At 43.4% G+C, this 14,740-nt stretch overlaps 1 protein-coding gene and 1 pseudogene across 1 annotated transcript in view; one reads left to right on the forward strand and one right to left on the reverse strand.

Annotated features, from left to right (window-relative positions):
* The window catches only part of Bnip3 (BCL2 interacting protein 3), a 20,273-nt gene continuing 5,533 nt past the window's right edge, over nt 1-14,740 (reverse strand). Inside the window, exons 2-6 of the mRNA XM_021210334.1 lie at nt 7,741-7,888; nt 7,055-7,136; nt 2,594-2,700; nt 2,364-2,513; nt 1-187 (exon numbers count right to left, since the gene is read on the reverse strand). Coding sequence (XP_021065993.1) covers nt 142-187; nt 2,364-2,513; nt 2,594-2,700; nt 7,055-7,136; nt 7,741-7,888 — 533 coding nt within the window. The 3' untranslated portion in view covers nt 1-141. The remainder of the gene's footprint in view (nt 188-2,363; nt 2,514-2,593; nt 2,701-7,054; nt 7,137-7,740; nt 7,889-14,740) is intronic.
* LOC110329161 lies at nt 8,848-10,934 on the forward strand (annotated as a pseudogene).

The following is a 14,740-nucleotide window of genomic DNA, read 5'->3' on the forward strand; positions in this document are numbered from 1 at the left end:
CTAAATCAGGAACACCGCATTTACAGAACAAATAAACACACATAGTGCAGACACCCAAGGATCATGCTAGTTCTTCAATTAGCTGTCACAGCTCAGACATGAATCCTCACTGTGTGAACAGAAGTCAGATCCAAATCTTCATCAGAAGGTGCTAGTGGAAGTTGTCAGGCGCCTTCCAATGTAGATCCTAGACAGAAAAGGAATGGCAGTCAATCAGGTCTCACAATTCTCAGGTGACTTTACAGAGCTCCAAAGGGCCAGGCTACCATGGTTACACCTTTTGGAAGGGAACTGGCCACCTTATACTTGATAAAGTATGACTGTAATCTTCTCTTTTTTTATGATTTTTATTTTATTTTTATGTGCATTGGTGTTTTGCCTACATGTATGTCTGTATGAAGGTATCAGATCCTCTTGAACTGGAGTTACACAGTTGAAGCTGCCATATAGGTGCTGGGAATTAAACCCAAGTCCTCCAGAAGAGCAAGCAGTGCTCCTAACCACTGAGCCATCTCTCCAGCCCAAATGTCTGCAATCTTTAACAAGTGTTCTTAGTCATCTAGTATGTATTTCATATTGGTCTAATTTTTCTTAAAATTTAAATTCATTTGTTTCAATTATTCTAATGGTGTAAGAGACTGAATGTACAAAAAAAAAAAAAAGATATTAATATATTAACAACAGGAGTTAAAACTCAATTACAGAGTACCTGTCTACCATGTACAAGGTCCCAGGTTCAAATCTAAGTACAAACCAAACCCACATTCTATCACTATATAGCTTTGCATTCCCTTCTGTGTTGTCAAATGAGCCACACAGCTGCAGGCAGGCTGGCTTCATATCCAGTTAGTTCATTACCACTAATCTCAAAGCCCAACCAAGGAATAAGTAATGAAGCCTCCTTTTTCTGCAATCTAAGTAAGGTTGAAAATGATGATCTCTAGGAAAGGAGCCAGGAAAGAAGTAAGACTGGGCAGTGAGCTATCTGGACTAAAGAGGGTAGTGTTCATGAAAGACTGGAAGTTGCCAAGAGATCTTGGGTGGGATGGCATCACATTCCGAGCCTGGGAAGGATGAAGGACTGAGACAGGGGATAGGACTATATCTAGTAATGATTTCCTGAAGGGAAAACTCAGCTTGTACTGAACACAGACACCTAGGCCCTGTCCACAGGTTTTCCCTTTGATGGTTCTGTTCTAGTTTGTGTTTTGAGACCAGGTCTCCATAGCCAGGTCACCCTAGCTGGCCTGTAATTCAGAGATTCCCCTGCCTGTGCGTCCCAATTGCCACTGAACCCTGTTGCTTGCTAGTTCTGAGAAAAAGGTTCCAGGTGATGGGGATGCACCTGTCCATGAGACCAATCGCCCGGAGAGAACCACACATGGAGAAGTGGTAAAGGCAGGTAGGGTGCAGCCCAGTAAGCTAAGAGGAGCCTCTGGCACCCAGGCAGCTATTTCGTTGCATTTCTACAGGCAGCTCTACAGGGACAGAGGGTCTGCAGTGCAGGAAGTTAAGGGCAGGGAAGACTGGGATGTACCTATGAGAGCCACAACATCCCAAGAAATTAAACATGAAACAAACTGGGCATCAGCCACATGAACAGCTTTTGGGGAAAAGAATATGCAGACCTCAGAGCCTTCTGCCCCAAACATACCCCCAACTAACACACACCAGAAGCCTACAGTGGCATCCCAGCCATTCCAATAGACTGCAGCCACACAACACTATCTTCATATGGAGGGTCTTCATATAGAGGTTGAGCTTACCCCAACGTGGACAGAGGGTACGGATAGGCCTAAAGAAGAGTAAGGGCTGGGGATTTAGCTCAGCTGGTAGAGCGCTTGACCATAATATTATGTATCCCTGGGTAGGCAGACATCTGTAATCTCAGCACTCAGGAGGTAGACACAGGAAGGTCTGAAACCCAATCTCATCCCTGCGAGGCCTGCACAGAATACTTGAGTCCTAGTCCCTAGTGTCCCTTTGGTGACCTGCTCTTTAGCACTGGTCCCATCCAGAGACTCCAAAGCTGTACTCCCTGGTCCATTTTAGTCTAAACTAGATCCAAAAGCAGAAACTTAAAGGCCTTAATTATTCCATTACGGCCAAGGGACAAGATCATCCACCACTGTAGAGGTGGCACAGAGACCGGGCATGAGAACCCCTGCGCAAGGCACGGTGGGTACAGGCACCTTCTACTGCACAGGGTTTTTACTTGACTTGGGAATAAGTTTGTGAAAATGCACCAACCTAAAATCATCTCTCCCTCCATAAACAATGTAGAAATAAATTGCTGGAGCCTAGAATCACCACGGTCCACCTTGTCATAGGGTGTCCATACTCTCATAGAAAACATCACTTACCCCAAGCCAATGGCCAGCAGATGAGACAGTAACAGAGATGGAAGGAAAACCTTCAGAAAGTCTGCTGAGAAAATGCCCCCTTTCTTCATAACGCTTGTGTTTCTCATGCTCAGAGTAGCTGTGCGCTTCGGATGTTTAAAAAGGAACTCCCTAGGGTGGAAAGAAACTGCCAATCAGTGTCCCGTTGTCAAAGGAAAAACCTTGACTAAGAATACTGAAAACGGACTTACTTGGGGGGAATATTTTCGGGCCGACTTGACCAATCCCATATCCAATCTGAGTTTTTCTTCAAGATACTTTCAACTTCTCTTCTTCTCTCAATATAATCTTCCTCAGACTAAGGAAAAGTAAATATTAAATAAAGTAAGTGAGCTTTCCACATTCACACTAAAGACAAAGTCAGTAAGCTCAACAGAGAACCCCACCTGACATTAACTATCCCACAACTGTAAATGCATTACAAATTAAGACATTTAGGTGGTAATGTCCCTTCAGAGATATTTATTCTTTTAATATTTCAAACTAAAATGTGATAACCATTGATATTCTCTTAACTGATGTTATATTACATGATGTTACGTTACATGGGTAAAGGAAACACAAATCTGTATAAACACATTTTTAACAAAATGCAACAGAAACACTCCACAATTAAAATCCTCATTTGTACAACTGGTCACATGACCCTAGCAGCTGATTACTTATAACTACCTTCCTCTACTACCCATTCTGTATATATTTCCTTCACTTTCAGCAAGCACTTCAGTAGGTCTTGGTTCCTTTCCTGAGGGAAGTGGCCCATGCCTTCATTCCTGAACAATCTGTGCCCTTTGTCATCCTACCTAGATTAGATTGTTAGAGCTCCCCATGGACTTTAATCACAGGACATGGTAGCACCAAGAGACACCCTAAAGGATCTCCTGGACCCCAGACATCATCTTTCTTACCTCCATTGTGGAGAAGCAACCCAATTTCCCCTTGGTAATCTGGATCAATCACCCTCTTAAATGTCATTCCTTTCTTAGCCTGTTCATTTAAGGGCATCAGAAACTGAGCTTCCAGTCCAATGGAATGGTTGTTCTGTCTCCTGGCATAAGTTCCCCCCACACACACCCAACACGCACACATGCACACGCACACACATCTTCTTTTTTTTTTTTTTTTTTTTTTAAGATTTATTTATTTATTATATGTAAGTACACTGTAGTTGTCTTCAGACACTCCAGAAGAGGGCATCAGATCTTGTTATGGATGGTTGTTAGCCACCATGTGGTTGCTGGGATTTGAACTCTGGACCTTCAGAAGAACAGTCCGGTGCTCTTACCCACTGAGCCATCTCACCAGCCCCACACACATCTAAGCAAGCAGAAAAAGGTCACGGGAACAGAAAGCAAATAATTTCCTAGTGGGTCACTAGGTGTGATCATAGGAACTATTCCTTTTTTCTACCCCTTGATTCTTGAACCCATGGATCCTGGTTATGAGAGAAACTGTACCATATATTAGATGCTGATTTAAAAAGTATACCATTCTTAGGGAACCTTGTACCAGCCCTCCAGGCTACTGATGCCTAATTGGCACTGTGTCTTCAAAAGTTATAGTCCATCTTTCTTTCAGGCCAGCTGCTTCATGATGGTTGGGAACATGGTAATACAAGTGGATTCCATGATCCTGGGACTACTGTCACACTTGTCTGGCTGTGAAGTGAGTTTCATGGTCAGAAGCAATATTATGTAGAATACAGTGGGTAAGGAAGTCTGTAAGTCCATGGACAGTGGTTTTGGCAGAAGCATTATGCATTGTGCAAGTAAGACAAATCAACAACTAGAATAAATATCTACTCCAGTAAGGACAAAGCATTGTCCCTTCCATGGAGAAAGTGGTTCAGTGTAGTCAGCCTGCCACTAGGTCGCTGGATGGCCACCCCAGAGAACAGTGCCATATTTGGGGTTCAGTATTAGTCTCTGCTGTTGGCAGATCTGGCACCCAGCAGCAGCTGTAGCCAGATAAGTCTTGGTGAACAGCGGTTCGTGTTATTGAGCTCACACATAACCCTATCTCTTCTACCATAGCCATTTTGTTCATGGCCCATTGGACAATGACATGGATGGCTGGGAAAAGAAGCTGATTCTCCACAGAAAGGGCCATCCTATCTACTATACGCCTCAGCAGAAGTCACCTTTTGGTATTTACATGGGACAAGTATCTTCGCATCCTTTGTCCATTTGGAGAGATCGATCCACATAGCTCTTCCCCAGATTTCTTTCTCACCAATATTCAAGTCATGCTCTTTCCAAATCCCTGACTATCCAGGCAATCTATTAGCTACAGTTCATGAATCAGTGAACAATCCCACATTCTCTGGCCATTTCTCATTCAAAACAAATGTTATGACCACATGTACTGCCCAAAGTTCTGCTCACTGTGAAGGTTTTTCTTTGTTGGTGTGTTTTCAGGGTTGTCTCAGAAAGTGGATATAATGCCACAGCTGTCCACTTCTGTACCTGGATAATGTGCAGAACCATCAGTAAACCAGGAACTACACTCTTCCTCCATCAACCAATGATAAGGCTCACCCCTAAGGCTCTAGGTGCATGCTGGGCAGCAGATGGTATAGTAATAGGAATAGAAACCATGGGCATTTGGCAACTTCTTCAAGTAACCTGCTTGTGCCTTCAGGACCTGCTTGGACCTGATCACATATATAGATAGCACTTTCATTTGATAGTGGATTGCTGCTGTGCACAATCACTTGGTGGGTCAGATAACACCCAGCTCATGATAGGCAGCCTGGGTGACATGGTAACTTGGTGGCCCATTGTCAAATGTTCAGTTTCCACTAAGGCCCAATAACAGACTTCATTTGAAGGGATCTTGATCATCTATCCCTTCTACAAAATAGCACACTGATTACCTATATTGATGACATTATGCTGACTGGATGAAGTGAGCAGGAGGTAGTAACTAACTACTTTGGACTTGTAACACCTATGTGCACAGAGAATAGAAATAATTCAAGGGCTTTCTACCTCAGTGAAGTGTAAGTCCAGTGGTATGAAGCATTTGAGATATTCCTTCTAAGATGAAACTGCACCAAGAAAGAACACAATGTTTAGCATGCCTATTAGAATTCTGGAAATGGCACATTCCTCTCTTGGGTATATGGTTACCCCGGTCCAGCTTTGAGTGGAGGCTGCAGCAAGGCTCTTCAACAGGTCCAGGCTGCTCTACAACTTGGACTATATGACCCAGAAGACCATTGGTACTTGAGGTATCAGTGCCAGATAGGGATGCTGTTTGGAGCCCTTGATGGGTCCCTACAGATAAATCACAGAATGGCCCCATAGACTTAAAGGCTTCTATGTTTAATCACCTAGGAATGCCACTACTTGGGAGGGATTAGGAGGTGTGGCCTTGTTGAAGAAAGTGTCTCATTGGTTGTATGGGTTTAGAGGTTTCAAAAGCCCAAACCAAGCTCTTCCTCTTCCTGCTGCCTACAAATCCAGATGTAGAACTTTCAGCTACTTCCCCAGTACCATGTCTGCCATGTTTCCTACCATGATGAGAATGGACTAAACCTCTGAAACTATAAACAAGTTCCAATTAGATATTTTCTTTAAGAGTTACTATGGTCATAGTGTCTCTTCACAGCAATAGAACACTGACTAAGACAGACTCTGATCTCACAACAATGCTAAAGGTGCTCTTTAGTTTCTACTGAGTTAATATTAGAAAAGTGAGCTCATGGACTGGGGTATAGCTCAGTTTACAGAATGCTTGCCCAGAATACTGGGCTCTAGCCCCACACTCACTACATAAGCCAGGCGTAGCTGTACATATTTGTAACCACCTTAGCACTAGGCAAAGTAGATTCCTCAATTAATTTCTACAAGATATATTTTTAAATGAGCTGTCTGGGACTGGAGAGATGGCCAAGGGGTTAAGAGTGCTTGCTGCTCTTTCAGAGAACCCAAATTAGTTCCCACAACCCAGATCTGTTGGTGGACGGCTACATGTAATTCTAATTCCAGGGGATCCAGTGCCTTTGGCTTCTGGACACCAGGACTCATGTGCACATAGCATACAGACAAACAGACACACAATTTACATTTTTTAGAAATTCTATGAAGGGAAAGTGGTGGATGGGAAGATGGCTCAGTAAATGAAGTGTCTGCTGCATAAGCATTAGGACCCCCACCACCAGTGGACAAGTTGGCACACGTTGTTAATCACAGCACTCAGGGAACAGAGGCAGGAGGTTTTCTGTGAGTTCAAGACCAGCCTGGTCTATATAGCAAGTTCCAGGCTAGACAGGGTGAATAGGGAGAATTCCCTGTCTAAATAAAAACCAAAAAAAAAAAAGGGGGGGGGTTTAAAATGCCTCCATATATTTGCCATTCTCTCAAACACACACATAAACATAAATAAAATCTTTAAAAACCACAGATCCAATGCTCATGTAAAACGCCAGGCAAAGTGAGTGACTTCTGTAATCCCCAGGCCTGGAGCAGAAGTAGGAGGATCACTGGAACTCACTAGCTGATCTAGCCACACTGGCGAGCTGCATGCATGAGATACCCTTCCTCAAAACCTAAGAGAGAACAAAGACTCGCATATGTTGCAAGTCTAGGAGTCAGTTACCAGACTCACAATGTGCTGAGTCTTATAGCATGTTCCTATCTATGGCTTACCAGAGTGCTGTTTTTCTCGCCAAAGCTGTGGGTGTCTATTTCAGCTCTGTTGGTATCTTGTGGTGTCTGGGAGCGAGGTGGGCTTGATTAAGAAATGGATAAAACGGAGCAGCATGTCAATTGTGTCATAAGAAGCATAAATTCCAAGGGGCTCTTACCTCATTAAGGGGGCGATAGAGGACTCTCCAAAGCATGTCTCTTCCCTTTTGCCTATCACCAGACCAGTGTCAAACAATTTCTCAGTCTTTTGAGCTGATCACATAGGAGTCAGGTAGACAGTTCCCTAGGGAAGCCCCACCCTCCTGCATGATCTGTAGCATAACCCTTGGAAGCATCTGACCTTTGACACTGACTCTCAGCCACATACCTTGGATTTGCTCCCTAGTAGTGCTGCCTAGGAACAGAAGCCAGCTGGGGACATGAACAAAACTGTTCAGACTTGGTGCTCACAGTGAACAGCTTCAAAAGGGGGGCAGACTTTGTTATTTGTCTCTAGGTTTAATATAATCCCTCTAGACTTGAGCCCTGGATCACTTCCTCCCAGGAGACTCTAGAGTTTCTTGTATAATGGAGTTACTCCCAAATGTGGCCTCAGACCTGGTAACCCACCCACAAAAAACATGCACAATTGTGATTATCCATCTACTAGGAACATCAACACTGTAAGAGATACCCAGAAAACCTACCTGTCACAGTGAGAACTCTTGGAGCTACTTCGTCCAGATTCATGCTGGGCATCCAACAGTATTTTTTCCATGTCGCCATTATAAATAGAGACGGAGGCTGGAACGCTGCTCCCATTGCCATTGCTGAAGTGCAGTTCTACCCAGGAGCCTGAAGAGAACAAAAAAGGGCAGTTAGGAATCTGTCCACTCGTGGCTGGTGAGATGGCTCAGTGGGTAAGAGCACCCGACTGTTCTTCTGAAGGTCCGGAGTTCAAATCCCAGCAACCACATGGTGGCTCATAACCACCCGTAACAAGATCTGACACCCTCTTCTGGAGTGTCTGAAGACAACTACAGTGTACTTACATATAATAAATAAATAAATCTTTTAAAAAAAAAAAAAAGAATCTGTCCACTCATGGGGCTTGATGACTTAATCCCAGTACTCTGGGTTCAAGGCTAGCCAGGACCACACAGTAAGTACTTGTTCCAATCAATCAATCAATGAATAAACAAAGATATAGACAGATAGACAGACCTGCCCATTCACATTCCCAGGAAATACCAAACACGATGGTATATGAGCCATCACTCTAGGCCCTACTTTAATGTCACTTCACACACATGCATTTCTGGTCTACTGGCCTCTCTTAGGTTCCTGCGGCTGAAAACACTATACTGCATGTCTTGCCATTCCTTTATTCCATGCAGGTATTCTACAAATGTGTGATTTACGAGAGGCCAAGATGGGGATCCTGTTTAAGCTGGCATAAAACTGGAGGCCCTGCCCCTGCCTCAGCCTCCTGGTTGCTAGGCTTACAGTCATGGGCTTAAACTCAAGCTATTCCCACATTTAGGATCACATGGCCCTGGGGTTCTATAAAATTCACATTTCTGCTTACTGCTCTGCATTTATACCAGAAATCAGATTAGCAAGTTTTGAAAACAGAATAATTAATTTCTGGTTACATTTCACTCTCTAAAGGGATCTACCTTTCAAGTACTCACACAAATCTTTACACTATAGAAGTACAGCATTAACATACATTTAAAATGAACTTTCTACCACGCCCCCTTGCAGAACCTTTTAAAGTGGGGCCAGAGGCCCGATCATGATTGGGCGTGTTGGGTTTGCTGCTGTGCGGGCTTGCAAGCCTCGGGCTGTCCAGACACTAGATGGTTCCAAGAGGCCCATCATCACAGTGATACTGCAAAAATGTTATGGGAACATGGCGAAGTTGGGAAAATACTACACTGCTGTATCCTATGTGAAGTATCTTGTCTATAGGTGCCCATGAGGCTCGATCTTAGGGATTCTGAGTATGATGACTTTTTAGAATTACCTCTTTCCTGGAGGAGGTGCTAACCTAACACATTCAGGTTATTCCCGAGTAGCCAAAATATTTTTCAGCAAGACTATAGAGAGTTATGATAATGGAGACTATTTTCCTGTGTGGGGAACATACCTTGGATTTGAGGAGCTTTCTGTCCTGGTTATCAGAAAGAACTTCCTAACATGTACAAACACTAAGTCAGAGAAATTGCCCTTGAACTCCACTGCAGGTGCAAGACAGAGCAGAATGTTCCAGAATTTTCCTGCTGAGTTATTGAATTCATTAGCATTAGAAAATCTGACTGCCAATTTTCACAAACGGAGCCTCCTTGAAGAACTTTACAGAAAATAAAAAGTTAAAGAAGTTTTTCAGTATATTAACAACCAATACAGATGGCAACAATGAGTGCATTTCAGCCATGGAAGTACCCAGTGTATGCTGTCCCGTGGCTTCCTGAGAAAGCGCCATTAGAGTGGCAGACGCTGCACGCTATTTCCCATGCACCAAATGTGATGAAAACTTCATTCTACTCTGCAGATTGTTTTATTTCTGAAGCTCAGAAAAACAATCACCACTCTGAGAACATACTTGAGGAGACTGAACCCTTACTTAACAGTTCTGTCTAGTTTATACTGGAAATATTTCTTCACTTCAGCATTCTTTTTTTTTTTTTTTAAGATTTATTTATTATTATTAAGTACACTGTAGCTGTCTTCAGACACACCAGCAGAGGGCGTTGATCTCATTACAGGTGGTTGTGAGCCACCATGTGGTTGCTGGGATCTGAACTCAGGACCTTCGGAAGAGCAGTCAGTGCTCTTACCTGCTGAGCCATCTCGCCAGCCCCATTTCAGCAATCTTACATGTTTGACTGAAAGTCTTCAATATGGTAACAGAGCAACTTTGCGTAATTCTGTGACTGAATTACTAACACTGCTCAGGGTAGTATGAGAAAGCCACACAGATGTCTTTGCTGTGTGCCTGGTTCTGATTCATGGCTTAATACATGATTATTTTTATCAGATTTGATAACCTGACAGTGAGAAAGATTAAAAATATCATGTTTTCATGAAAATTCCTTCTTATGTCTGAAGATTCTAAGATACAAAAAATATAAAAAATGGAACTCTCAGGGCACACTTTGGTTCTCCAACACCACAAAAATAAATGAACTCTCTGTACTGTTCCATCTGTGGCTTGCCTTCAGTTTGGTCTGCTGAATGCATCTACTAAGATAGTTAAGGGCTGGTGCTATAGATCAGTGGAAGTGTGCTTATAAAATCGTAAGGCTCTAGGTTCAATCCCCAATACTGCCAAATGTTTGTGTGTATACACGTGTATTTTTCAGCAGGGTATGGTAGTACACACCCATAATCCCAGTTATTCAGGAGGCTAAGGCAGGAGGACTACCAAGCTGGAGGTCAGTTTGTGCTACAAAGTAAGAGCCATGCAGACAGACTACAAGTAATCCCCAACATGAGTTTGTGCTACACTAGTCTGACTTTCACCTCTCCTGGATCTAATTTGAAGGCTATGTTCTAGAACAGGGGCACCCTTTACTGCAGACTGCCTCTGCTTCCCACCCCATGGTACTTACTTGCGTTCTATTTATACAGTGTTTGTGTGGGCACCTATGCATACACAGTATATATACATACAGAAGTCAGGACAATTTGTAATAGTTGGGTTCTCTCTTTCCATCATTTGGGCCCTGGCGATTGATCTCAGGTTGCCAGGCTTGGCAGCAAGCCCCTCCTATCTCACTGGCCCCTGGTGCTTTCTTTGGCAGAGTAAGAGTGTGTATGGGCCTCATTCTGGGCCCAAGATTACTTCTCTATTTTGACTCACAGGTTCATATGCCCTCTAGAAAAATCCTTTTGAGCTAACCTGTTCCACACATCAAATTGGACGGCAACCAGGACTACAAAGAGAATCCCTAACAAAAAAAAAGAAATAACTGGTAGTACACAGAACAGAAAGAGGGCAAAGGACAACCACAAATGACTGGAAAGAAGGATGTGCTGGAGAGGCTGAAGAAACAAATCCTGTGGCCACTAAAACCTTACTAAGTACAGTAATAATTACTGAGTTGTTCTGTGTTCCAGCTAACATGATACTATTTGATGATGCAACTAAGGAAGAAATGGAATCACTCCTGATCAATTCACTTGGAGCTGGGGGTATAGCTCAGAAGCAGAGCTTGTAAGAGGCCCTAGTTCCGATCCCCAGTACCAAAGGGGAGAGAATAAAAAGGCCAAAGGATTGCTTCAAGTTTCAAGGCCAGCTCGGGCTACATTGAGACTGTATGTAAACTACCCCACACACAGATCCAAAAAAGGAAAAAGGAGCTGTGCATGGTGGTATACACCTATAATCCAGTAGAGGTGGGAGTTCTTACGAGTTCAGGGCCACCTCCAGCTACAGTTCAAGGGAGCCTGTGAGCACCCTGTGCTATGTGTGACCTCTCTAAAACTAGTAACACCCACTTTGAAAAGCCAGGTATGATGGGGCATACCTGCAATCCCAGAATTCAGGAGGCAGAGCAGAACTGTTGCAAGTTTGAGGTCAGCCCGTCACACAGATCCAGTTCCTGGTCAGCCAAAGCTATGTAGTGAGTCTCAAAAGCAAAATAACACATGTATATTCTCTAGAAGCAAGAGCACTACACAGCTCTCCAGAGCACTACAAATAAACCTGTCCTCAATGCAGAATGTGCCACATTAATCAGACAAAAAAAAAAAAAAGCCCAGAAATTAATTGTGGATTTATAGTTTAATGCTACCAACAGTCTCTCAATAAGCTAACATGAACCGGGCAGTGGTGGCGCACGCCTTTGATCCCAGCACTTGGGGAGGCAGAGACAGGTGGATTTCTGAGTTTGAGGCCAGCCTGGTCTACAGAGTGAGTTCCAGGACAGCCAGGGCTACACAGAGATACCCTGTCTCGAAAAAAACAGAAAACAAAAAACAAAAAAAGCTAACATGATTATACAACACAAACTTTGAAATAAACATGATTTTCCTCATTAGCCTCTCAGATTGCCTCATAGAGAAGTAAGCCTCGCCCACATGAAGCACACCACCAATTCACAAGGGCAGAGTCCAGAGCCCTTCTGCTATTGCACAGGCCCCAGGGCCCTCTGTGATCTGCAAATCCTGCACCTACTCCAGTTCCAGTCTAATGTCTTTTGCTGGACCTCCTCCCTTCACTGTCTGATAACACCCAGAAGCCAGGAATAGTGAGTGGCTCACACCTAGAATCCCTGCAGTTCGAAGTCACTAAGGCGGGAATGTTGCTGTGAGTTCAAGTCAAGCCTGGACACTGGACAACAGTGTGAGCTTCTAAGCCTAGCCTACTAAATAGCACAGAGCTCAGCTATGGGCAGTTCCCTTTGTCTAGGCCAATCTTGTATTCAGATCTGAGCCTGTCCCAATTTATGTGATGAAGCTTAATGCTACCCATATCTTTTCTGGTGTCTTACATAAACAGTTTGAGGTCATGTTGTCTTCTTCCCAGTATCACATCCTGATGCCAAATGTAGAGTTTTTCCTACACTAACTACCAATTTTCCAAAATCAACCAGGGAAGTCCAAGAATCCAATATTCCCACAATATCTCCTAAGATTAGTACCAAATCCCATAAATTCAAGGCTGAAACCCACAAGGATGCTACACATCACACACACCAGCCACAAGCAGAGTACACAGGCTATCCACACTTCTGCTCCATTACAAACTTAAACACAAAACCAAGAAAGAAAAGCTCAAGTCTCTGCAACCCCCTCTGATTCAATACTTTGCTAGAGTTCAAAACTCAAGAACACATGTTGCTTAGTTTCTAATGCTGTTCAGAAGCAGCCGCATGGAAGCATACACCAAGCAAGGGCTGAGAATACCGCCTTCCTGTTGCCAACTCCAAAACTCCATCAACATTCTGGTCAAAGCTGGCTATGGTGACATTTTCTTATATTTTTAATAGCCCAAACTCCAACTCCCTCCTCTCCCTGGTACCCTAAGTTTCTATCCTCTGACAACTTATTAGTTACCAAGCTCTAGCCTGAGGCTATTCTGGGTCTCAAATAAGTCATCTCATTCTTGGGGGCTCCTTATAAAATGGACCTGAATAACAGGATAAACTCCTAGCTAAGAGATTTGTTTCATCTGTACATACACACCCCCCATCAGTTCTAGCACTTGGGAGTACCAGGATTTCAGACATCGTAGTGTATAAAGTAAGGCCTAAACACTCAGGAAATCCCACAAGTTTAGGAGCTTGTATATGGAACTAAGTCAACAGATAGATGTGATTTATTACACAAGGGGCAACCAAAAATGAAGGGAGCCTACTGTCAGTACTGATCTGCACCGTTGTAACAGTAAGCCAGGAGCTGGGTGATTTATAAAGAAGTTGCACTTGTGGAAGCTGACAAACCCAAACTCTATGCTGTCTGTAAGGAAGCCAGTTCCCCTCATCAGCCCCTTCACCTGGGCTCACCACAGTGCAGCAGGGTCCTGGCTCTCTTTTCTCACACGGGCAGCATTGTTGAAGAGACATATTCATATCATAGCAGTACTTTCAAAAATCATCAGGGAATCCTGGCAGTGGTGACGCACACTCAGGAGGCAGAGTTACACAGACCTCTGATTCTGAGGCCAGCCTAATCTACAGAGTAAGTTCCAGGAAAAGCTACCCAGAGAAACCCTGTCTCTGGGGGAGTAGAGGGCACAGATCTGTAGCAAATATCTGCAAAAGGCCCAAGCACCTTAGAGGAGGGTAAACAATCCCATTTGGAATGATCTGGTGCAAAACCCTTGAGTCCCAATGCTCCAGGAATGATTTACTAGGAAACAAGTTTTATCATTAACCTGTGTCTGGACAGGAACTGTAAGTCCTAGAAAACAGAGAAGACTATTCATTTACATACATCCTGCAGAAACTTCCATCTTTTGAAACAAGCAAGAAAGGTGGGAGTGTGAACTTACAATCCTAATAGAACATTTACAAGTTGAAGGCGAGTTTAAGGCCAGCCTAGGCTACATGAGTGTGACCTTGTCTCAAAACAATAAATTTTTAAGAAAAAATTGTTTTTAATGTTTTTAAAGGAAAAGAACAAAAAAAAACTTAACATCAAAGAATTTCCTCAAGCCAGGCGTGGTGGCGCACACCTTTAATCCCAGCACTTGGGAGGCAGAGGCAGGCGGATTTCTGAGTTCGAGGCCAACCTGGTCTACAGTGAGTTCCAGGACAGCCAGGGATATACAGAGAAACCCTGTCTCAAAAAAAAAAAAACAAAAACAAAACAAAACAAACAAAGAATTTCCTCAGTCAACACACAACTTATTTCATGTAATTTAATACATTTAGGCCTCAAGACTGCAAGCAGTGCTGCTACCCCCCAGAGCCCCCATTTGTTTTCCATCCACGCTCCCACTTCTGAGTTACACCAACAAGATACAAATCAAGTCCTGTTTCTATCTCGCTGAGTGTAGAATGGCTGGAAACTGAACGCAGGTTCCCTAAGAAGCAGAATGCGCTCTTATTTTATGTGTATAAGTGTTTTCCCTGCAATATATGTTTGTGCACCACGTAAGTGGTGCCCATGTTAGACAGAAGAGTGTATCAGATCCCTAGAACTGAACTGACAGTCATGAACCAGTGCTCTTTTTTCTTCTTTTTTTTTTTTTTT

This window comes from Mus pahari, chromosome 1 (assembly GCF_900095145.1).
Source record: "Mus pahari chromosome 1, PAHARI_EIJ_v1.1, whole genome shotgun sequence".
Classification (NCBI taxonomy): Eukaryota; Metazoa; Chordata; class Mammalia; order Rodentia; family Muridae; genus Mus; species Mus pahari.